The sequence below is a fragment of the Phocoena sinus genome, chromosome 1, assembly GCF_008692025.1.
Source record: "Phocoena sinus isolate mPhoSin1 chromosome 1, mPhoSin1.pri, whole genome shotgun sequence".
In the NCBI taxonomy this organism is placed as follows: Eukaryota; Metazoa; Chordata; class Mammalia; order Artiodactyla; family Phocoenidae; genus Phocoena; species Phocoena sinus.
In genome coordinates, this window is record NC_045763.1 from 101,628,826 (window position 1) to 101,653,410 (window position 24,585).

At 38.5% G+C, this 24,585-nt stretch overlaps 1 protein-coding gene across 5 annotated transcripts in view; it reads right to left on the minus strand.

The window, feature by feature from the left end:
- The window catches only part of PTPN22 (protein tyrosine phosphatase non-receptor type 22), a 50,517-nt gene extending 35,439 nt beyond the window's left edge, over positions 1 to 15,078 (minus strand). For 4 of the 5 annotated variants that reach the window (XM_032638502.1, XM_032638491.1, XM_032638527.1 and 1 more), the window contains exons 1-5: positions 14,875 to 15,078; positions 1,843 to 1,951; positions 1,501 to 1,577; positions 1,277 to 1,372; positions 816 to 854 (exon numbers count right to left, since the gene is read on the minus strand). In XM_032638502.1, coding sequence (XP_032494393.1) covers positions 816 to 854; positions 1,277 to 1,372; positions 1,501 to 1,577; positions 1,843 to 1,951; positions 14,875 to 14,961 — 408 coding nt within the window. In that variant the 5' untranslated portion in view covers positions 14,962 to 15,078. Of the gene's footprint in view, positions 1 to 350; positions 541 to 815; positions 855 to 1,276; positions 1,373 to 1,500; positions 1,578 to 1,842; positions 1,952 to 14,874 lie in introns of those variants that run through there. The other variant, XM_032638519.1, reaches the window with a different exon arrangement.
- Between the last annotated feature and the right edge of the window lie 9,507 nt (positions 15,079 to 24,585).

Here is a 24,585-nt window from a genome sequence, read left to right on the forward strand (position 1 = left end):
TGGCAACAGTAGGTTTGAAGAACATTGTTCAATAGAAATATAATACGAGCTACATATGTAATTAAAAATTTTCTAAGAGCCACATTCAAAAATGTAAAAAGGTGGAATTAATTTTAATTAATTTTAATAATATATCTTACTTAGCCAAATACATTAAAAATTTTTTCAACATGTACTCAATATAAAACTCAAATATCAATATAGATATTTGACATTTTTAAACGGTCATCAATATCTAGTATGTAATTTATATTTACAGCACATTTCAATTAATATGCTAAACTTTAACTGGAAATATTTAATTTCCATTTAGATTTCATAAAATTTATGTTTGAAAAAGATTCACATACCCAAGTTGTTCCAAACAAGGTTTTCCAATAACTGAATTGAATATCAGTCTTTAAATTTAAATTAATTAAAATAAAATAATTGAGTTCCTCAGTCACACCAGCCATATTTCAAGTGTTCACTAGCCACACGTGGCTAGTAAAGGACATTCTGGGCAGCACAAAAGAAGCTCTGACTGGCAGTTTAAAATATCTGATTAAAAACAACAGGAAAATGAATTGTTACTTTAAAAAGTATACCTTATTTTTATTTTAAAACACAGAGTCTACTGGGAAAATGGGCGAAAGAGGTTCTCAGAGGTTTAATAAAAAAAGCCTTGAGAGTCATTTGGCATTCCCAAACTGAAAACTAGGAACATGAGCATAAATGTTTACCAAGTCACTTAAGTTAAGGAAAGTTCTGCTACCAAGTCTCCCCCTTCTTTTTCTTCTTTCCTTTACCTTTAGGTTTACTAGAAAGCAACTCACCTTCCCCATTTCAAACTCCATGCATGCCATAACAATGATCTGGGGGGATGAAATACATGGAAACTTAAACACTGATATAGTTTAAAAAAGCAGCTAATACATGGGTCCCAGAGTCAAAAAGTGTTATTTTATTGTTTTATAACCAAAAAAGAAATCCTAATAGATTATAAAATGTTGCTCCTACCCTTCCTTCTCTCTGTCCTCACTTCCCTTTTCTCTATTCAAATCAGTAAATTCTTGTTAACAAATAAGACTGTCGAGTTGAGAACTTTTATTTTCTTGAACAATAGTGACATTGTGATTTTGACTAAAAGGTGACTGAACACCAAAATTCTAGTGACTGACCCCGAAAAGCACTGATTTTAATGCACATAGGAAACTTCAGTCACATATCCTGACACCCTATCCCCTTCATCCCTAAAAACTAGAGAGTATAGTAACAAAAGTAACTCTGCACTAACCAGGACGCTGTATTCCCAAATCATCCGCCAGAAGTCCAGGACAGTTGTAGGCAAAGGTCCCTGGGTGGCAATATAAGCCTTGGGTCCCAAAACTCCCTAAAGGGGAACAGAAATTACATGGAGTGACTACAAATAATATACTCTCCTTCTTGTCCAGTATCCCTCCCTTCCCCCTCTACCCCATTTTTTTAGGTACCTAGAGAAATATGGAATCTTGGATGTACCTTAATGAAGTTGGCATTGATGTAGCTGGAATCCTCATCAGAGGTTATCATGGACAGCTCTACTCGACTGTGGTCATCTATAATATAAAAGAAAGACAGACTAATTAAGAGGGTTTGGTTAGAGGGCTTTCTGTAAGTCAGGAAGCAGCACTGTGAATAGTGGATGCTCATTAGTGTTTGAAGACTGAATGAATGAACGAATGTTCTTTTGTAGTCATATACAGTACAACTAATTTGTCAAAACCATGGTCTAGGATTAGGAACAGCAACCAATGGGTAAAAAGAGATAAGATGATTGAATTTGAGAGAAGGTACAAGTTTAAAGGGAGAAATGAAACTTACAGGGCAAGATATCCTTATATCTGTTTTTCTTGATATTCTTGGGCCTCTCAGCCTCAGTTGTGGGATAGGTTTTATCTGCCTTATACTTGGTGGATAGTTTTTTCAGCGTCTGTAATAAAATTACAGTAATTAAATCAAATCATCCTAGAGAAAAGAGGTAAGAAGCTATCTCCAGAGAGCTTTCCTTCTCCACTGTCCAAACATTCCACTTCAGCTGTTTTAGTATCCTCTAGGGCTGGTTGCATTCAGAACAGAGCCTCAGAGCATAAGGGCAACAGAGCTTAGTGACATTTGGAGAAGTGAAAAGGTCATACTTAATGCAGCTGAGTTGCAAATAGCTAAAACTTAGAGGTAAAACCAGTGAATATTTTAAAAATAACATCTTCTGAACACACCCTGTGTTCCACCCAAAGAGTCAGATATTAAAAGTTTGACTTACTTTCTTTACAGCTATTACAGGACTACACTGAGGTAGTCTAGAACCTGAGGTGGGGCTTAACCTGTACCGTGATCTGCACCCCATGACTTAGTCAATGGCAGTCACTGGAGGCGGGTGGGCATCTGCATTGTTAACCAGCTCTGTGGTTTATTCTGATGTATATTTTTGAGTTGGATAAACTAGGGTTTGAATTCTGACTCCCACAGTTACTGGCTGAATGAAGCTGGGCAAGTTAGTTAATCTTTCTGTGTCTCAGTTGCTTTGTAAGTAAAATGGAGGGATAGTTACCTTAGAGTTGTGGGTGAATTAAGTGAGTTATCGTATGTGAAGCACTGGTACAGAGTACATGTTTAATAAAGAAAAGGTATTGTTACTATATAAAACAATAAATAAATAAAATTATTCTCGCTTGCCAACATTATAGTATAGAGCAAAATTTCAGGTCAGAGTAAATGATAGTTCCTCTTTAGCTCCTTCTGATAAATCAACCTTGTCCTAGATTTCAACTCCCTTATCATTCGAAGAAACTGCATTTAGTAGATCTGACCTTTATCGACCCTTACTCAATTTGAGAAAGATAAGGGAAAAACATCTCTGATAGCTAATAAATATTTATTGAACTGAACTACGGAAAATAATTTTCATTATCTGCCCACTATTTAATAGTGACTTGGTCACATGAAGATCATTAATTACTTCCTATTGGTCAGATGCCTCAGCATCTTCTCAGTCTTCATTCTCTTTAACTTAACTTCCTTCTTGAAATTCCCTCCTCCCTTTGCCCTTATTAGTCTACATTATTTTGGTTCTCCTCTTTCTTCTCTGACTTCTCTTTCCCTCTTCTCATTCATCCTTACTGCCTCTATGTCTGCTTCTACCTTCTAATTGTGAATTATCCAAGGTTCCAAAGTTAAGTCCTCAACTCTCTGCTCTTCTCACTAAATACATTTGCTCAGAGATATCATCTCTTATAGAAGACATACCAGTTTTTTAAAATTTATTTAACTAATTCAAATTGAATTATAATTCCAACTCCTATCAGATAACTCTCAAAGTTCTTCATTAAGATTTGACTATTAAGTGCCATTCCTGAATTTCCAACCATACCCTAGACATTTCCACCTGGGTGTCTTACTTCAGCCTCAAACTCAGCACATCTAAAACGAAAATTATCACCGTCCCTACAGTTAATGCCAATGGCACTATCTTTACCCCAGGCAACCATACTCTAGAAACTGAGAGTTACTTTAGGTTCCCCACTTCCCACAATTCCCACCTCTAACTCAGTCAGCAAGTGTAACTGATTCTTCCCATGCAATATTTTGCATCAACTTTCCTTCCTATGCCCCTACAGATACTTCAATTCAGGCCCTTTCCCTTAAAGCTTGAACTGTTACAGTTGCTTCTTAACTCATCTTCATACTTTTCTCTTTCCCTGTTCAAATCCATTAGGCATAATTATGCTAACTTAATCTTACTAAAGTATTGCTTTTCTTATCTCTCTCATGCTAAAAACTACTTCAGTGAATCCCCCTTGCTACCAGGAAAAAGTCAAAACTCCTTAGTCAGGTACTGAAGATTCTTCCCAGTTGGACCCAAGCTAATTTCCCCATATTTGCTACTGTCCCACAATTATGAGCCTTCCAAAGATTGATTTCTAAGTTCCTTCAAGATTGTACAAACTGATGTCACTGACAATTATATGTAACATCGCTTCTTTAAAACTATGGGTCCCTTTTCCTTTCTCATAAATATATACCTGGTACTGTTTTTGCTTTTCTCACCCATAATTATGATCTATTTTGTTCCACAGGGTAAACTAATAGAGAGAAATAAGGAAATAGAAAAAGAACTTTTCTCATGTGACTGGCAACAAGAAAAACTTAAAAAGAAGGGAATTGTTGATTATTTTACTTAGTTGTTTATATTTCATATAGAGTTTTCACATAATTAGGATGTGTGTCTATCTGTAGGAGTCTACTTAAGGACACTCATAACTAAGTCATAAAAAAAAATGGGTGAGGAAGGGAGAGCCTAAAATAAAGGAATGATGACACAGAGAGACAGAGAGATAAAAGAGGTAGTTGGGAATAGAAATTTGTTCCAACAAATCATCTAAACTCATCATTAGATTTCAAAATTAGCTCAGGATAACCTGATAACTGAGTCTGCAAGGAGAGAAAAAAAGTTGGGGTCATGAAAGATTTGTTAGCTGGGAGTCCAAAATACAAAGAATTATCAAATATCTAGAATCTAATTAAAGTGATACTTTCCAAATAATAAATAGATCATTAATTATTATAACAATTCAAAGTATAGGAGTGTAAGCTTTTTCCAACTAAGGATGACAACTGGAACAGACAGCCACTGCCTGTTTATCTGCTGGACCACAAATGCCAGCATGTATTGTTCTAATGACCATTTTTTTTCTGTTTCTAGAGTTAGATCAGACACAGGCAACCTATTTAAAAACAGGTATACAGTTAGTTCTTAAATCCTAATTTCTTACCATGGTTTGAATTCTTGTGGATTTTCAGAATTGGATTTAGGAGGAGAGATGCTGAAATGATCATTATACAGCATATTTTTACGCCAAGATGGATGTAAGTGGCCTAGTTTGGAAATTTAGGGATGTGGCACAAATACATGAAAGAATAGAAAATCTTTCCAGTTCGTATCAATTTCCAAGTTATACCAATTTCTCAGCTCTCTCTGCTCTTGTGCACCTTCAGAATGATAATTTTCAGGTTGCCGTTGATTCCAGGGCGGCTGAAAAGATGTCAACTCCCAGAGCAGTTCATTCTAAAAATGTCCAGAACAGAGTATACTCCCTGTTACACTGTTTTTATCTGTTTCACTTTGCTTGCTTGCGGAATGCTTTCCAGGGAGAATGTCATAGGCAAAGCTCTTTTTGAAAGATATGCCTAAATGAATTGGGTAAAATTTCACAGATAAAAGTTGTGTGTGTGTGTGTGTGTGTGTGTGTGTGTGTGTGTGTGTGTGTTTAACCTATGTTTGTTTAGCTGTCTTCACTGCCACCTTCAACAATGGGAGAGAATGGCTTTTTATTTCCTACTGTTCCTTCTTCCAGAGTTATCTGGCTGGATGTTAAATGGGGACATTCTTTTAGCAGAACATCACATAGAAAATGCCTGTAGAATTGTTAATTTGGAAAGCGTGAAAGATTTTTTTTTTCAGATATCTTACCTAGAGGTCAAACCACTGTGAAGATCTTTTTCTCATTCCCCTTCTCTCCCTGCTAGATGCCCCAGGCTCCAACACCCCAACAGAGAAAAAATCAGAGCCAACTTAGGACAGAGAACTGATAAACCTCACCAGAAAAAGAGAAACTCTGAGGGTAGGAAGCAAAAGGGTATAGAAGAGAAAGTAAGGCTATGGGGGGTGGGCTGGGATTGGGGGAGAAAGGATAGGTTAAAGGGAGAAAGTATTTCTCTACCAACCACCAAGTGGGTGTGAGTTCCCTAGAGGCAGCACCAACAAGAACAATTGGGGAATAAGGAAAAGTTGCTGAGGGAATAAAGAAAAGGGGCCTCCGGAGCCCCTGATAAGTTGGAATGTATGAGAAACCAGATTCTGTTCATGCTTGATAAGCTAACAGTAAGCTGGTTTGGTTTGTGGGCTATGCTACCCCTTTCCTTTCAAGACAGGAAAACAGAACCGAGGTCCTGGCCATGAATCTCTAGGAATCAGGACTGAACCTATTGCATGTTCATCTTATTGACTAGAAAAGTAATTATTAGTAAATGAACTAAGGTCACTCCCAAAAGAGAACAGAAAGGAAAAAGGAAGCACAATACCTTTGCCTTGGAGGACCACACTATTGTATAGAAAACAGCATAAGTTACATTCGGGTGTGGGAAAAATCAGTCTTGGCCCTCCTGTGCCAGGCGGAAGAGGGGACTCAAAGCTGGGCTGTCTCCAGAGTTTCTCAAGATAGTTCCTCAATGCCTTACAACTGCAGGTCAGTACTATCTATTCCAAGCCTCCAACGGGATAGAGAAAGCATGAATGCTAAGAAACGGAATTAGGAGCTCAGGCCTCTCCATCCAGTAAACAAGGGTACCACTAGTAGGAATGCGGGACGAGACTGAACTGGCCCTGAGTGTGCATACAATCATCTCCAGCTAGACAGGCAAACTTATGGGGATTGCGCGGCCATCCAATAGTCAGGTAAGTGAGCAGGTGGGTAGCAATAGCTAAACTGGGGTGAGTAAACCAAGAGGTTCAGCTTTAGATAAATACAATGTGAGGATATGGCAAGACATGTATTTAAAATGTATTTTAAATGTCCTGTGAATAACTGAAAATGTGGGCCTGGGTGGTCCCTAGTGAAAGACTGGAGATGCAGTTGGGAGAAATTAGCTTTAGAGGTAATGTGATATATTTATTCCAGTGGAAGCAGCAAAAAACTACACATTAATGGGCACAAAAGTCAGGAAATGCTGATAAGTATGTTCAAGTGACAGGCTGATTCACATAAATGAGTCATTTCGATTCAACAGATGTTTGGGCACTTGCTAGGCAGGAGGTACTGTGTTCGTGACTGCTTGGCTAGTGTTGTTACCATAAATAAATATAGAACTAGGATGTATCTAGATCTTCTCTATAGAACTAAGATGTATCCAGGTCTTCTCTGGTCTGTCTATGATAAGTCTCCAGAAGTTGCTATAATACCAATCTGACTTCTAGTGCATTATAAACCGTCATTAGTACTTGACCTTCACAACTGGATACCTTCTTTCTATTAGGGTTCATTGAATCCTTCAAATTTAATAAATACGCCTTTGTATTTAATTAATACAATATTTACCTTTTCTACAAAAGCACCTCATCTCCAAGAAACATAAAATTCCTTTTTTTTGGGCTTTTTATTATTTAAATGGATTCCAACAACACTGAAGGAAAATTTTTGATATAGATTTTTAAGTTAAAAAGTAATGCATATTTTTTAATAATGTATATTAATTGGAGAAATTTTAGAATATAGAGAACCCAGAAAAGATGATTAAAAATCACCTATAGCCCCACTACTCAGTTAATCATTCTTAATATTTCAAAATATTACATTCCAACTTTTACCTATACATGTGTAATGAAGATGGAATCACACGGCATATAGGGTTTTGTAACTTGCTCTCTTTACATATCAATTTGTATTATTCTACATAATTTTTAATGGTGGCAGAGTATTCTATTGTATGAGATGCAACATGAGTTACTTAACCCACTCCTTTATACTATTGGACATTTAAGTTGCTTCCAATCTTCCTAAACAATAATTATGAACAATATTACAATAGGTGGCCAAAATCTATATAAATATCTTTCATTATTTCCTTCAGATGAATTTTTTGGAGTGATCAAAGAACTTTCTCATTTTAAAGACTTTTGATACATATTACTAAATACATATCAGAACCCATATACAAATTTTGCCTCCAGAAAGTTATACCAGCAATGTAGGAGACTGCATATTTCTGAATGCTGGTCAACATTAGGATTATAATGTTTTAAGTATAGGTGCCTTTGATAAGTAAAGTGTTATTAGCGATGTTTTTGTTATTTGTATTTCCCTTTGTGGTTTCTTCACTCCAAAACATTTTTTAGAAGGAAGAAAATACACCATACTCAAATTACTCTACCTACATGAAGCTGTGTTCATATCTCTGTATTCATATCCAGCTTTTGAACAAATACATATAGACATCCAGTGAGCTCATATATGCATATTTAGCACACTTGTCATTAGCTAAGCTCTCACTTTTTCTACACAATTCATACTTTTACACATGCTTTCTAAATCAAGATGCCTCAACTACCTTCAATGTAGAAAAGAAAAAAAACATCTAAGGAGTTTTAAACATAAAGATATGCAGCAAATTGACTAGCATAAAAACACATAACCAAGCCTTAACCCACATTTAATACAGTGGCTAAAATGTACATGACATAAAACCACAATCAGTTGCAGTAGTTGACCAAAGTGAATACCTATTCCTCTGTAAATTATCGTCAATCGGATAAGAAAAATACACTAATGGAAGAGGATGGTCCTCATTAAGCTTAGAAAAAGGAAAGTAAAGTCCCTAGTGTTGTCCAGAAAAGAGTGGTGGCCACCAACCTGAGGGTTCAAACAGGGAGATGAAGACTTCATACCATCACAGTTGAGGCCATTAAAATCACTATGCTCTTCAAGCAACTTTCTGATTATCATTGGCTTCTCATGTAAGTTTCTCTCCAAATTTAGAGAATATGCTGGCCAGCCAATGCAAACTTCTACTCTGTTTGATAGTGATTTTTCTCTGCCCAAAATTAATAAATTGGTATTCTTGTTTCTGGTGAATTTCTTTTTGTTTTGTTGTTGTTGGTGGTTTTTTGTTTGTTTGTTTGTTTTTGTGGTACCCGGGCCTCTAACTACTGTGGCTTCTCCCTTTGCGGAGCACAGACTCCAGATGCGCAGGCCCAGCGGCCATGACTCATGGGCCCAGTCGCTCCGCGGCATGTGGGATCTTCCCGGACCGGGGCACGAACCCGTGTCCCCTGCATCGGCAGGCGGACTCTCAACCACTGTGCCACCAGGGAAGCCCTCTGGTGAATTTCTTATGTGTTTGCCTGATCCTGATCACTCTCAGCATACTGACAAAATTGAATTTTTAGATCAGCAAAGCTAAAGTCGAGACGCGGGACTATGGTGATCCAAAATAGTTAATATCACCCTAAGCGACTGCTTGGCCTCTCTCCATGCGCTCTGTGATCACAACAGTAATTGCATATATTGAACCTTGACAGAATTCATAAAAATAATTAGAAAGAATTAAGACCCAGCTACATGCAACCAAATGAATTTTAGAAACACAATGTAGAGTGAAAGAAGGAAGATATTAAAAATGTATATATAACATGATTTTATTTACATAGAATTCAAAAACACGTCAAATTAATCTCTTTTGCTTTGTGATATATATGCCTTGAAGCTATGCTGAAAAACAAAGAAAAAAGTAATCTCATGATAGTGTTTACCTCTAGTCAGGTGGGAGTTGGGGGAAGTTGTGATCTGGAAGGACACCCAAGGGATTTCTGGGGTGTGGGTAATGTTCTACTTCTTGATCTGAGTGATGCTTATATAGATGCCTGCTTTATTACTAATTGTTAAATTTTATGTTTGCGTTTAAAGCACTTTTCTGTGTATGTTATATTCTATGATTTTTTTAAGTTTAAGAGGTTAAGACCAATGGATAAATTGGAAGCAATAGAGCAGGGTGGCGGGAGGGGACCAAGAGCACAAGCTCAAAAGTTAAACAGCTTTATTTCGAATCTGAGTTCTACCACTTATGAAATCCATGACCTTAGGTAAGTTGTTTAATTTCTCTGACCCTCAGTGTCTACTACACAGCAAATACTATGCTGGATGCTGAGGATATCAAGATAAGAACTAAATCTGAGCCTTGCCTTTGTGGAGCTACAATCCGATGGGAAAGCAGACATTAATCAAATAATCAGACAAATAAATATGAAACTGGAACTGTAATGAGTGCTATGAATACCTTCAATTCAGCTGGGGTGAGGTTGGGGGAAGAAGAAGCTTTTAAAAAATGACACATGGTGCTGAGAACTTACTCGATATATTTAGGGAGGTCAAGGAAGGCTTCTCTGGGAAAGCGGCCAGCAAACCGTTATCTGAAGAATTATGAAGTGTTAACTAGGTGAAGAGGAGTATGGGGGAATATTCGAGGTAGAGGTAACAGCACGTGTGCAAAGTCCTGTGGCAGAGGAAGCATGACAAAGACAAGAAAATGAACATGCTGTAAGAAGCTGGAGAAGCACTCAGCTGCTGGTCCGTGTGGGACTTTGTTAGCCATTCATTATAAAGGGCTCTTTGGGAATTAGATGAGGTTCTGTTCGTGAAGCACTCAAGCACAGAGTCTGGAACATGGTTCCATGATTAGCTATTGTGGAAAGTACATGAACCGAAAGTTCATATGAGGAAATGCAGATTGAAAATAGTCATGGAAAATTGGCAGGCTCAGAAATCAAATAAATCAAATTAACATAACAAAGTACAATTTGACACTAATTAAATTAGAAAAATAAAACATGCTATGATTTTGCTTGATGCAGTTTAAGTATCGTGGCTAAGAGGCTTTGGAATCAAACATACCGGAGTTTCAAATCCTGGTTTTGCCACTTCATGGGTAAAATGAAGATAATGCTTGCCTCCTGGGGTCGTTGTAGTGATTAAGATCATATATGGTAAACCACTTAGATTGCCTAGGATATGATAGGCAGTCAAAAATTTTACCTATTACTATCTTTTTTAGATATTAAATTGAGACTATCAAGGTGGTAAAGAAGACGATAAATTCAGATATCTCAAGTTTTAAAAACTCTGTTGGAAATATATTTGGCAAAACTTAACCAATTAGATGCTAATACTCTTTGGTCCAGGAATAATAACACTTGTGGGGATCTAGCCCCAGGATATAATCCCAAAGGAAGGGGGAAACCACATGGAAACATTCATTGCAGTTTTATCAATAATCAGGAAAAATGAGAAATAACCTCAGTTTCCAAAAATAGAGAAATAATTAACTTATTTGGGTGCCTACTACATGTCAGGCATTTTATATATTCATTCTTTTATCTTCACAGCAATTCTACAAAGTGAATATTATTTGTTACCACTTTTTAGTTACTCTGTTCAAGGTCACATAGCTAATTATAGGCAGAAGGAAAATTTAAACCCAGATTTATATGACTCCAAAGTTGTTACAAGTACAGATGGTAAAGCAAGACTGCCGGAACTGGAAACTCAGTTCCACCACTTACTGGTATGTGACCCTGAGTGAGTCAGTTAACTTCTCTGTGTCTCATTTTCCTCATCCATAAAATGGAGATAATAACAGTGCCTTCCTCAATAGATTAAATGAGTTGACATACAAAAGGGTTTAGAACAGTTTCTATAAGAGATATAGAAGTGTTAGCTATTACTTTGATTATTATATTTTCATCATATTATCCTGCATTAAAAGTCATTAATATCGATTTTAACCAACATGATAGTTTTGTTACAATGCTAAGTGAAAATATGAGGATACAAAATTTTAGCTATGCTTATAATTACAGCAATATAAAAGGCATCCTATCAATATAAATGGACAAAAACTAGAATTTCTACACCCCCCAAAACTGTATTTGTTGGGATGTTGGTACTATGGTGAATTTATTTTACCTTGCAATAATATTATTTTATTAAAAAAAATAAGGCTTTATTTTCTTAAAGTACTTTAAGAAATTTTCAATAGTGTGGTTGCACACTGCTATTTCTGTTGTATAGAAACTATGCTAACTAGAGACTTACCCTCATGCTAGGCCCTTCAAGGGACTACAGTTAGTGGCTTAAGCAAGACATTATTGCATAGGGATTAATTTCACAGGCTCTGATATGACAGATCCAGGTTAAATTTCATGTCTATGGCTGAACAGCTGAGTGAGCTTAGGCCAATTATTTACCCTCTCAGAGCCTCAGTTTCCTTATCTGTAAGTCAGAGATCAGAGCTACCTCATAGGGTTTTTTGTTTTGGGGTTTTTTTTTTTTGCAGTATGCGGGCCTCTCACTGTTGTGGCCTCTCCCGTTGCGGAGCACAGGCTCCGGATGCACAGGCTCAGCGGCCATGGCTCACGGGCTCAGCCGCTCCGCGGCATGTGGGATCTTCCTGGACCGGGGCACGAACCCGAGTCCCCTGCATCGGCAGGCGGACTCTCAACCACTGCGCCACCAGAGAAGCCCTAGGGTTTTTTTAAAATGAGTAATAAATAAGATAATGAATGTGATGCTTCCTTGACACCCCACCAAGACTATCACAGTTATAATTAAATATTTAATAGAGTAATTGGTTGTTTAATGTCTGTCTCTCTAAGACGTCCTCTAATGTCTTAGAAGATAAGCTCCACCAAAGCATGGAGTATTGCACTGCAGAACCAGCATCTAGCACAATGCTTTGCACATAGTACGCACTCAATAAATATTTGAATGTATGCATGAAAACCTTATAGGAGTGGTCAGTGGCAGTTTCAACTACAGAAGAATTATTGAGTTTAGTCTTGGCATTGGGAAAAGACCAAAGCAGCATGGTATTGGCTCTAGCTATCATAGTAGGGCTTTGTGCTCTGCACAAAGATACTTGGCCAAGGGGGAAGTGAGGACTGAAATCTAAGCCATGGACTCAGTGGCGGGGCAGGGTGTACAGAATGTCTACCTGTAAGTAGAGATGACTTTTGATAATTCCCACAGAGGCACCACCATTCAGGCCAGCAGTGGCCTTGTGTCACAGAATCAGCCCTCAAACCTCAGAAACATCAAATCCTGGGAGAAGATATTAAGGGCTGAAGGTGGAATGTGGTATATGACCAGGTGGAAAGCCTTCCAGTTTAAGGGTGGTATTCACCTTGTGAATACCAAGCAAGTAGCCTGGCCTCATTCACTGCTCCCCAACTCCCCCAAAGCTACTCTCTCTTGTATTTCAGCTGAACCATTAGGTGGGGCTGAGGGAAAGACTCTGTTTTTCCACTGGAGGACATGAGTCAGTGAACAGTGAGGTTCCACTTAATCACCACCCAAAAACAAGGTCCTTAGAATTAGGAGCTAGAAAAGCAAGGAAGTGATTAATATAAAAGTCAGGATAGTGATCATTCCTCGGCAGGGCAGGACAGGGTGGGCGTGGGGATGAGGACCTGATGGGAAAGGGACATGTAGAGGTCTTCTGGGGCTGACAATGTTCTATCCCTTGACCTGGGTGATGGCTGCTTTACAGTTATACTTACATTTTATGTACTTTTCTCAATGCATATTATAGTTCACAGTTTTAAACAGCTGGAAAAAATACAAACTATAAAAGGTTTTTAAGCAGGGAAGAAATAACCAGACCTGTAGTATTAAAAGATCACTTGGCTGTTAAACAGAAAATTGATTGAAGGTGGGGCAAGGCTAGAGGCAGAGAAAACAGGAGGTGAGGTAGCTGCTATATTTTGGTGAAAGACTAATGACTGAGCTAAGAAAAGGTAAAATATTAGGGATGTAGTCTATATTATTTTTAAAAACACAACCAAAATAACAGAGGCTGCCACTGCCCCCTCACCTCACTTTTTACCTCTCTGCATTGGGGAAATTTGGCTCAGGACATATAGCCCAGGGGAAGGCACACGTCTAAGACACATAGGCCATGCTTTCTACTTTCCCTCCCTCCCTGCTAACTCTACTTAGAAGGACTAAGACTGCCTGGCTAGTGGCAACTAGAGTGCATTTTTCATGACACCACGGCATTATCCAAGTTGAGCTGACACAGGGGTTTCTACCATAATATGCAATCACTCAATCATAACATCTAATCACTCGGGACTTTACAGAGTGTTTTCACATCTACTATCTGGTACCAGAATGTTAGCTCCATGAGGGCAAAAAGGTTCTTATTTTGTTCACTGCTATATCCTCAGTGCCTAAAACTAAACTTGGTACATAGAAGGTGCTCAATAAATATTACTGAATGAATGACCACATTTAAGGATTATTGATATTTAGTCATCACAATAAGCTTGTGTAGAGAGGTAGGAAATTCATTACGATCCCCATTTCAGAAGGCAGGAAACAGAGACTTGGTGAGATTAAGGAACATGGCAAGTAGTTGATAATTTGGTTGATGACACTGTCATGATTTAATTTCAGATTTTATATTTAAATTCCCTTATTTTTCCCATTTCCTCATAGCTGAAAAGGTAAAGTTTGAAGTTCTTATAACTCTGAAACACCAGCTGGAAGTATTCCCAAATACATGATAGGTACTATCAGACATCCTACGTCATCTGATGTGCTGGGTTATAGGATGAGTGAGTCCTACCCAGCTGTCACTGCATCTGTAAGCACCGTTCCCCCCAGAGGAGATGCAGTGTTCCTCTAGGTAATCAAATCCAGTTGACCCCAGGCTACCTTGTGCTTATGTTTCTTTCCATCCCTCACTTTTCTCTACTCCCCATCCTAGCCATTCCACCCCTCCATGCAAAAGAAGATTAAGGAAACCCTGTTACTGCAAACACTCATGTTTTCATATTTTTTTCTTCATAAAAAAAAAAAGAAATATGGCGGAAAGTAGTTTCGGTGCTCTTCAAGAGTTTTTGTTATCCAAATGGAACCCACGGGAGGCTAAAAGCATAAAAAGTTAATCTTGATCTCTTTCCTCTTTATATTAATTAAAATTAGTCATTTGAAGCCTAAACCACAACTCAGATACCTGGGAACTACAGATATTCAATTAATATTAGATTTATACAACTGGAATTTTGTATATCATCTGTAGGATTCCTAGTCAAACTCTAAGAACTAGCAAACAAAATATTTAAAACTATATTTTGGAGAGAACATCTAAAATACACAAAAATCACTTAGAGAAGTTAAACTTTTAGGTTACCTTCTTCCCCTGAAAGGTCAGTTTATCCCAAGAGCAAGTTGGTCTAGGAGAGTTGGACCACTGTCATCGAACAGTCTACGTAACTACCCTGAGAATGTCACACATAGGACTTACCAGAAATTCATTGGCAAACTCCTCTTTGTTACTTTTCTTGTTTTGGGCCTCATCCAGGAACTTCTGCAGAATCTCTCTTTGGTCCATGCTGCAGGGCAAGACAGACAGTCTACAAGTGGTTTAAGGGAGGGCATATTAGATGTGTGTCATGGCCGAGACAGCACTGAGAAGCCACTGCTGCCACCTGAGCAGAGCATGTTGAAGGTTGTGGTTTACTGACTTCATCTCAAGCCCTAGAGGAAATTAGTACGTAACCAGACTCTGTGGTCACACAACAAAGCCAGCACCTCACTCCTGGGCCCTAGCGCCTTCCTTGTCAGGAAAGGAACCTGGTTGCCATTCAAGTTTTTAACAAACAAGAGGCTAGCCAGAATGTAATGTGTGTGTGGGCTGCTTAGCTCTGAGACTATTCCACTCCATCACCCTTAAGCAAAGTTCACAATTTTTCTTGCTTCCTAGGGAAAAGGCAGAATTACAGGTCTCATGGATGGTTCTGCCTCTCCTTATATCCCCAATGAGCACAAAGGCCCTGCTGACACCTTCTGTTTCCTCATGTCCCAAATGAACTCTGTAAAAGTTCATTTAGGCCCAGTTTGGAGACACTGTTTGGAGTTAAGACATCTTCTAAAAGGTTTCTTGTCAGTGTGATCGGTGGCAAACTTCTGTTCATCAGAGAAGGCATTTTTATTTAGAACTTTTGATTCTGCCATATAGACCTAACTCTCTCTTGGATGAAGCAAAGTCAGCTGCTTCTGAGAGTCTGGGTTTCTCCCAGAGCTGGGGAAGTGCTAACCTCCATTAAGGGAAGTGTGATTTCAGGACCCCACCCCCACCTTCCAGTACTTTTTGAGCTTCATTTGGGTTCTGGCTATAAAAACTGAGAGCACTTGGTCTATAAGGGATCCAGGGGCACAGTGGCCCCCAAGAAGGGCACCTGACCAGGAATCTGGCATAAAATCCCCTGTATGTAATGCTAGTAAAATATGGAGGAACAGAAAAAGAGTAAAATCAACCACCTAGCTGGCAACAATACACCTTTTAGGGCAGAAAGCCTGAAGAACTATTTCTAGAGAAGGTAGTTCTACTCTTCAACCAAAGCCTCAGGAAAGGCCATTGTTTCTGGAAGCCACACTCTGCATGTAGCATTTGGGCCCTGATAGCGAGGCTGTTCTAGAAAAAGCTTGCAAATCTCAGCTTGCATAAGTTCCCTCCCCAATGGGTACAAACCTACCCAAGCGTGTCTCATTTGGTGTGAGAACGAGACAAAAATCAGCATAACACCTCTGTTCGAGGACAGAAGTTCAATAAATACGAGAACAAAATTAGTCTGAGATAGTCATGAAGAAAATTTGGAAATGTGCTGTTAGAACTTCCTCTATTTGCTATGAGCAATCCTTTCTGTTTTGCAACATTATTCAAACTTCCTTTAGGAAATGATTCTGAACATCTTTGGCTGCATCTACTTCATTGAACCTTACCACAGGGAAGGGAAGGTCATGAGGTATCTTGCTTATAAGCAGTGTGAAGCCAATGAAGAATTTCAATCCCGATCCACATAATAAATTAAAATGAACCATATCCTCAACAATATTTGATGAGAGTAGAATAGTAGTTCTCAAACTATTCCTAACTATCATTAAATTTAGGAGAATTTCTTGCTGCTCTAAATAATGCAATTTAATTTGGCTTTTTAAAAGCACAAAATATGGGAAAAAATTTTTAAAGACAAAATTTCAAGTTCACAATAACCAAAACCACGTAAAAGTACGCGCATTGTTAAATGAAGACTAAAAGATGCAAAACAGAATCAATTGCAGAAGGGGTGGGATTAAAGATTTTTTTTTAAGTTCTTCTTTTAAAATTATTATGCCATTTTTAATTAGAAAAAGACCTACAATAATGCATTAATTTGTTCAACAAATTTATTGAGTATCCCCTGAATGCTAAGTACTATGTTAAGGGCTGCATATACAATAATGAACAAGCCAGAACATGGTGAAAAACACTCTTAACCAGTTTATAAGGCATCTCAGGACTAAGATATAGACTTAATTACTGATAAAAATTAAAATATTCCAAACTTATTTGCAAAGTAGCAAAGCATAACCCTAAAAGGAAAGTGATTTTCTATATTTGGACAACTAAAAGACATATAGTTTCATAATCTGTCACCTTAGAATGACTTCACTTCCATCAAAACAAGAAATTTACTAATGAATAAACAAAAGGATAGCTAATAAAATAAAATTCAAGTCTACTTTCCTCAAGCCTATATTTCAGAACAATCTCTCTCTAAGTTTATTCTCAACTTAGGGAGGGATAAGATGGAGATAGATATTAGGTAAGAAAGAAAAACTTGCTGAGATCCAACATATGAGGATCTGAAAATAGTGTCTTAGCAGAAGTGCAGATCTTTAAAAGCAAGCAGCAATGCTTAGGATTCTGTTCCACTCTAAACCCAAAGAATATAGAAAAACCGTGAAATAACCAAACCTCAAAAACCCACTTAGCTGAAAGGCCATTTCCTGAGCAGACGACTCAAGCAAGCAAAAAACAAACTGAGGGTGAAAACAAAACACTTGTTTTATGTTTAATTACCACTTAATTTTTCACACTTCTTTCTACAGATACTGGAGGACAATAGGAGCATAATTCTTTTTTTTTTTTTTTACATCTTTATTGGAGTATAATTGCTTTACAATGGTGTGTTAGTTTCTGCTTTATGACAAAGTGAATCAGTTATACATATACATATGTTCCCATATCTCTTCCCTCTTGCGTCTCCCTCCCTCCCACCCTCCCTATCCCACCCCTCCAGGCTGTCGCAAAGCACCCAGCTGATCTCCCTGCGCTATGCGGTTGCTTTCCGCTAGCTATCTACCTTACATTTCGTAGTGTATATATGTCCATGCCTCTCTCGCGCTTTGTCACAGCTTACCCTTCCCCCTCCCCATATCCTCAAGTCCATTCTCTAGTAGGTCTGTGTCTTTATTCCTGTCTTACCCCTAGGTTCTTCAAGACATTTTTTTTTCTTAAATTCCATATATATGTGTTAGCATACAGTATTTGTCTTTCTCTTTCTTTTTGATGAAGATTCTGTTGACTCATTTGTATCTTGTGGGAAGATCAAGAGCTGGGGAAGGGAAACAAGTCATTCAGCAAAGACTAGCAAAAACCTAAAAGAACTGAAGAATTTACAGTGAACCATTTAAACCAGTCTGACATAAACCCTAAGTGAACACAACAATTCCATGCAGTAAAAGACTCATAAACACTTTATCAGAACCATCAAGGGTGAGTTCTACTGGAAAGTAAAACTGTAGTACCTGAAGAAGAGTGAGGAAAGAACATCTCACTGCTTTCTCATCTGGCTATGGTGTTTGTTCAGGAGGAAGATGACAACAGGGAGGAGTGCTGAGTACACTGTCACCTGTTCCAGCAAGAGGGAAATGTGCCAGTTTAAGAGGAAAGATCAGTGTCATGGAGGTTGGGAGTTCAATGACAAAGAATCTTTAACCAAAAAGAACGCGGGGGGATTATTAGGACAACATAAACTAGTTAATAGGAACGACATTCAGTTTTCTCAGAACATCCTTCTTCCTGCGGAGGCACGTTTTACCCTTGGAAAGCCACCTACCAATCTTTGCCTCGGTTTCACTACTCCTGCCTTCCCCTACATCCCCACGGTCATTGATTTGATGTGGCCTTTGTGTATTATCCGTGAAACAGTCAGTACTTTGTAAGCATCCTCTTGGTTACCAAGGTCTCTTGGTCCTTTCTCTTCAATGACTCTCAAATTCAACCTGTCTTTTCCGTTCCCATGTTAACCACCATCCCCATTTCACAGCTGGATTCGTGCAGCGATAAGCTCTTAGTCATCTTCCTATCTATGTACCTTCCAATCTAGTCTCTCCTGGTAACTAAGGCTGGATAAAAGTTCTTAAGAACTTTTTTCTTTGGCCACTTCTCGTCATTTCCCCAATTTTCACCAGGATAAAGCCATAAAAGCTAGTTACTCTTTTCTTCAAAAATCCTGCCCCTAACTCCATCTCACTATGACCTGAATCCCTTCAATATAAATATTTATATTCAGCTATAGAAGTTTTCTTAGTTTCTGCACATGTTCATTTTCTCTCGTAAGTTTATATAAAAGAGGAATTTATTCAAAAGAAAGCATATAAAATGCCCCCCACAGTTTTAAGCTTATCCAGGGCAATGATAGTGTCTTCTATACATTTGTGTAACCCACAGTGCTTCACATGGTTTTGAGCATACCTAAAATAGCTCTACTGTGATAAATAACTGGTTAGGCCTTGGTGTGAGAGCCACTCTGACTCACTCCATCAGTTGCTCCAGGTCTCCCGCCTGGCACAGTCTCTGCTCGTCTCTGGCTGGGCACCTTTGCTATGCCAGGAGCAGATGGTCCTTTCCTACGAGGAGGACTAGGAACCTGACAAACAGTACTTCCCTGAATGCTGCTGCCCAAGCAGCAGGGCTATTATTACAAAAGGAATGGTGCTATTACTGAAGCAGAGTCCATCCCCAAAGGGCTGCAATGGCTGGGAAAAAATGATCTCCTTTATCTCCAGAATCGACTGCTTGTCCTTTTAGAAATGGACACAGAGGAGGCTTATAAAACACTTCTAACACAGCTTGTTTGCTTTGCTCATGTTTTCACATCATCCACAACAGGAAAATCCCCTACCCATTTTCCAATCGGCTTCTTGTCACTACAGCATTCTGAGACCTCATCATGCTCTTCAATCCACCCGTCGTGAGCTTCATAGTCAGCTTCCCGCATACCGCACAGGGAATCACACTCTGCCTTTGGTTTCAGAAACAGTCCTCAAGAGGCAAAGGTCAACTGATACTTGCAATTGAAGCGATTTACCTTTTTTTTTTTTTTTAAAAATAGAGAGTTGGAGCTCTTAGTGAGGCTTGGAGTCTTGTTCAAAATATAATCAAACCTGAATTCTCATCTTTCATTTGATTGTTTATTTAGTTTTCCTTCATTTGTTCATTTAATGAATATTTATGAGGTCTGTATACATGCAAGAGAATGGGGAAGAGGGGAGATACAGTAGTGAACAACAAATTGTCCTCATTCAAGGATCCTTTATTCTAGCAGGGAAGGTAAGTAAACAAAAAACTATAATTGAAGACCATTTGTGATAAGACCATAAATGTGGTGCAACCAAAATTATGAGAAGGCAGTCAGGGTCAGAAAAACAAAAAAACGAGAAGGCAAAGATCACTTCTTACTTGGATTATCTGGATAATCTTCACGGAGGAAGTGACATTTGAGTTGGGTCTTTTTTTTTTTAGGTTTAATATTAATTTGTTAATAGGGAATTCTATGCATTTTTATATCACAAATATTTAAAAATACTTCAACAACTGTATTTCCATATATTTTGCTTTCTTTTTAATCCTTATGCCTTTTCCTTTACACTTTAAAATTTTAATTTATTTTTCCCCAAACAAAATATAAAAGGACTCAACTCATGGAATGATTAGAATGCTAAAGTAGGAAACACAGTTTAAGTTTGTAACACAATGTGAGTATTGAAAGAAGCTATTCACTAAAGCTCCACTCCACTTTTGTTTTTTGTTTGTTTTTTTGTTTGTTTGCTTTTTGTTTTTTTTTGGTATGCGGGCCTCTCACTGCTGTGGCCTCTCCCGTTGCGGAGCACAGGCTCCGGACGCGCAGGCTCAGCGGCCATGGCCCACGGGCCCAGCTGCTCCACAGCACGTGGGATCTTCCCAGACCGGGGCACGAACCCGTGTCCCCTGCATCGGCAGGCGGACTCTCAACCACTGCACCACCAGGGAAGCCCTAGTTACCTATTTTATACATTATATCAACAGTGTATATATGTCAACTCCAATCTCCCAATTAATTCCGCCCCCTCCCTTCCCCCCTTGGTATCCAGACGTTTGTTCTCTGTCTGTGTCTCTGTTTCTGTTTTGCAAATAAGATCATCTGTACCATTTTTCTAGATTCCACATATATGCGTTAATACACGATATTTGTTTTTCTCTTTCTGACTTACTTCACTCTGTATGACAGTCTCTAGGTCCATCCACGTCTCTACCAATGACCCAATTTCGTTCCTTTTTATGGCTGAGTAATATTCCATACAATGTGATGTATCACATCTTCTTTATCCATTCCTGTTGATGGACATTTAGGTTGTGTTCATGTCCTGGCTATTGTAAATAGTGCTGCAGTGAACACCGGGGTACGTGCGTCTTTTAGAATTATGGCTTTCTCTGGGTATATGCCCAGTAGTGGGATTGCTGGGTCATATGGTAGTTCTATTTTTAATTTTTTAAGGAAGCTCCATACTTTTCTCCATAGAGGCTGTATCAATTTACATTTCCACCAACAGTGCAAGAGAGTTTCCTTTTCTCCACACCCTCTCCAGCATCTATTGTTTGTAGATTTTTAAATGGTGGCCATTCTGAGGTATATTCTGAGGTATATTCTGAGGTAATACTTCATGGTAGTTTTGATTTGAATTTCTCTAATAATTAGTGATGTTGAGCATTGTTTCATGAGTTTGTTGGCCATCTGTAGGTCTTCTTTGGAAAAAAGTCTATTTGGGTCTTCTGCCCATTTTTTGATTGGGTTGTTTGTGTTTTGGATATTGAGCTGTGTGAGCTGTTTGTATATTTTGGAGATTAATCCTTTGTCCATTGCTTCATTTGCAAATATTTTCTCCCATTCTGGGGGCTGTCTTTTTGTCTTGTTTACAGTTTCATTTGCTGTGCAAAAGCTTTTAAGTTTCATTAGGTCCCATTTGTTAATTTTTGTTTTTATTTTAATTACTCTAAGAGGTGGGTCAAAAAAGATCCTGCTGTGATTTATGTCAAAGAGTGTTCTGCCTATGTTTTCCTCTAAGAGTTTTATAGTGTCTGGCCTTACATTCAGGTCTTTAATGCATTTTGAGTTTATTTTTCTGAATGGTGTTAGAGTGTTCTAATTTCATCCTTTTACATGTAGCTGTCCAATTTTCCCAGCACCACTCATTAAAGAGGCTGTCTCTTCTCCATTGTATATTCTTGCCTCCTTCGTCACAGATTAGGTGACCATATGTGTGTGGGTTTATCTCTGGGCTTTCTATCCTGTTCCATTGATCTATATTTCTGTTTTTGTGCCAGTACCATATTGTCTTGATTACTGTAGCTTTGTAGTATAGTCTGAAGTCAGGGAGCCTGATTCTTCCAGCTCCATTTTTCTTTCTCAAGATTGCTTAGGCTATTCGGGGTCTTTTGTGCTTCTAAACAAATTGTAAAATTTTCTGTTCTAGTTCCATGAAAGATGCCATTGGTAGTTTGATAAGGATTGCATTGAATCTGTAGATTGCTTTGGGTAGTATAGTCATTTTCACAGTATTGATTCTTCCAATCCAAGAACATGGTATATCTCTCCATCTGTTTGTGTCATCTTTGATTTCTTTCATCAACATCTTACAGTTTTCTGCATACAGGTATTTTGCCTCCTTAGATAGGTTTATTCCTAGGTATTTTATTCTTTCTTGTTGCAATGGTAAATGGGATTGTTTCCTTAATTTCTCTTTCTGATCTTTCATTGTTAGTGTATAGGAATTCAAGAGATTTCTGTGATTAATTTTGTATCCTGTGACTTTACTAAATTCACTGATTGGCTCCAGTAGTTTTCTGGTGACATATTTAGGATTTTCTGTGTATAGTATCATGTCATCTGCAAAGAGTGACAGTTTTACTTCTTCTTTTCCGATTTGGATTCTTTTTATTTCTTTTTCTTCTCTGATTGCTGTGGCTAAGACTTCCAAGACTGTGTTGAATAATAGTGGTGAGAGTGGACACCCTTGTCTTGCTCCTGATCTTAGAGGAAATGCTTTCAGTTTTTCACCATTGAGAATAAAGTTTGCTGTTGGTTTGTCATATATGGCCTTTATTATGGTGAGGTAGGTTCCCCTCTATGCCCACTTTCTGGAGAGTTTTTATCATAAATGGTGTTGAATTTTGTCGAAAGCTTTTTCTGCATCTATTGGGATGATCATGTGGTTTTTGTTTTTTTTTAATTTACTTATTTTTGGTTGCACTGCATCTTTGTTGCTGTGCATGGGCCTTCTCTAATTGCAGCGAGCGGGGGTTACTCTTTGTTGTGGTGCACGGGCTTCTCATCATGGTGGCTTCTCTTGTTGTGGAGCACAGGCTCTAGGCACACGGGCTTTAGTAGCTGTGGCATGTGGGCTCAGTAGTTGTGGCTCACAGGCTGTAGAGCACAGGTTTAGTAGTTGTGGTGCACGGGCTTAGTTGCTCTGCAGCATGTGGGATCTTCTGGGACCAGTGCTTGAACCTGTGTCCCCTGCATTGGCAGGTGATTCTTAACCACTGTGCCACCAGGGAAGTCAGATCATGTGGTTTTTATTCTTCAATTTATTAATATGGTGTCTCACATTGATTGATTTGTGTATATTGAAGAATCCTTGCATCCCTGGGATAAATCCCACTTGATCGTGGTGTATGATGCTTTTAATGTGTTGCTGGATTTGGTTTGCTAGTATTTCATTGAGGATTTTTGCGTCTATGTTCATCAGTGATATTGGTCTGTAATTTTCTTTTTTTGTGATATCTTTGTGTGGTTTTTGTATCAGGGTGATGGTGGCCTCATAGAATGAGTTTGGGAGTGTTCCTCCCTCTGCAATTTTTTGGAAGAGCTTGAGAAGGATAGGTGTTAGCTCTTCTCTAAATGTTTGATAGAATATGGCTGTGAAGCTGTCTGGTCCTGGACTTTTGATTGCTGGAAAAAATTTTTTTTTAAAGGACTCAACTCTTTATTTTTTTGTTTTCTTATTTTTGGCCGCGTTGGGTCTTCATTTATGTGTGCAGGCTTTCTCTAGTTGCGGCGAGTGGGGCTACTCTTTGTTGTGGTGCACGGGTTTCTCATTGCGGTGGCTTCTCGTTGCAAGCATGGGCTCTAGGCACGCCAGCTTCAGTAGTTGCAGCATGCAGTCTCAGTAATTGCGACATGTGGGACCTAGAGCATGCCAGCTTCAGTAGTTGCAGTGTGTGGGCTCAGTAGTTGTGGTGCACGGGCTCTAAGGTGCATGGGCTTCAGTAGTTGTGGCTCGCGGCCTCAGTAGTTGTGACGCACGGGCTCTAGGAACAGGCTCCACGGGCTGTTACGGGCTTAGTTGCTCCACAGCATGTGGGATCTTCCTGGCCTAGGAATTCAACCCGTGTCCCCTGAATTGGCAGGTGAATTCTCAACGACTGCATCACCAGGGAAGTCCCTGCTGGAAGATTTTTAATCAATTTCAATTGCATTACTTGTGATTGGTCTGTTTATATTTTCTATTTCTTCCTGGTTCAGTCTTGGAAGGTTGTACTTTTCTAAGAATTTGTCTATTTCTTCCAGGTTGTCCATTTTATTGGCATATAGTTGCTTATAGTATTCTCATATGATCCTTTGTATTTCTGTGGTGTCAGTTGTAACTTCTCCTTTTTCATTTCTAATTTTATTGATTTGAGTCCTCTCCCTTTTTTTCTGATGAGTCTGGCTAAAGGTTTATCAATTTTGTTTACCTTCTCAAAGAACCAGCTTTTAGTTATATTGACCTGTACTGTTGTTTTCTTTGTTTCAATTTCATTTATTTCTGCTCTGATGTTTATGATTTCTTTCCTTCTACTAATTTTTTTGTTGTTGTTCTTCTTTCGCTA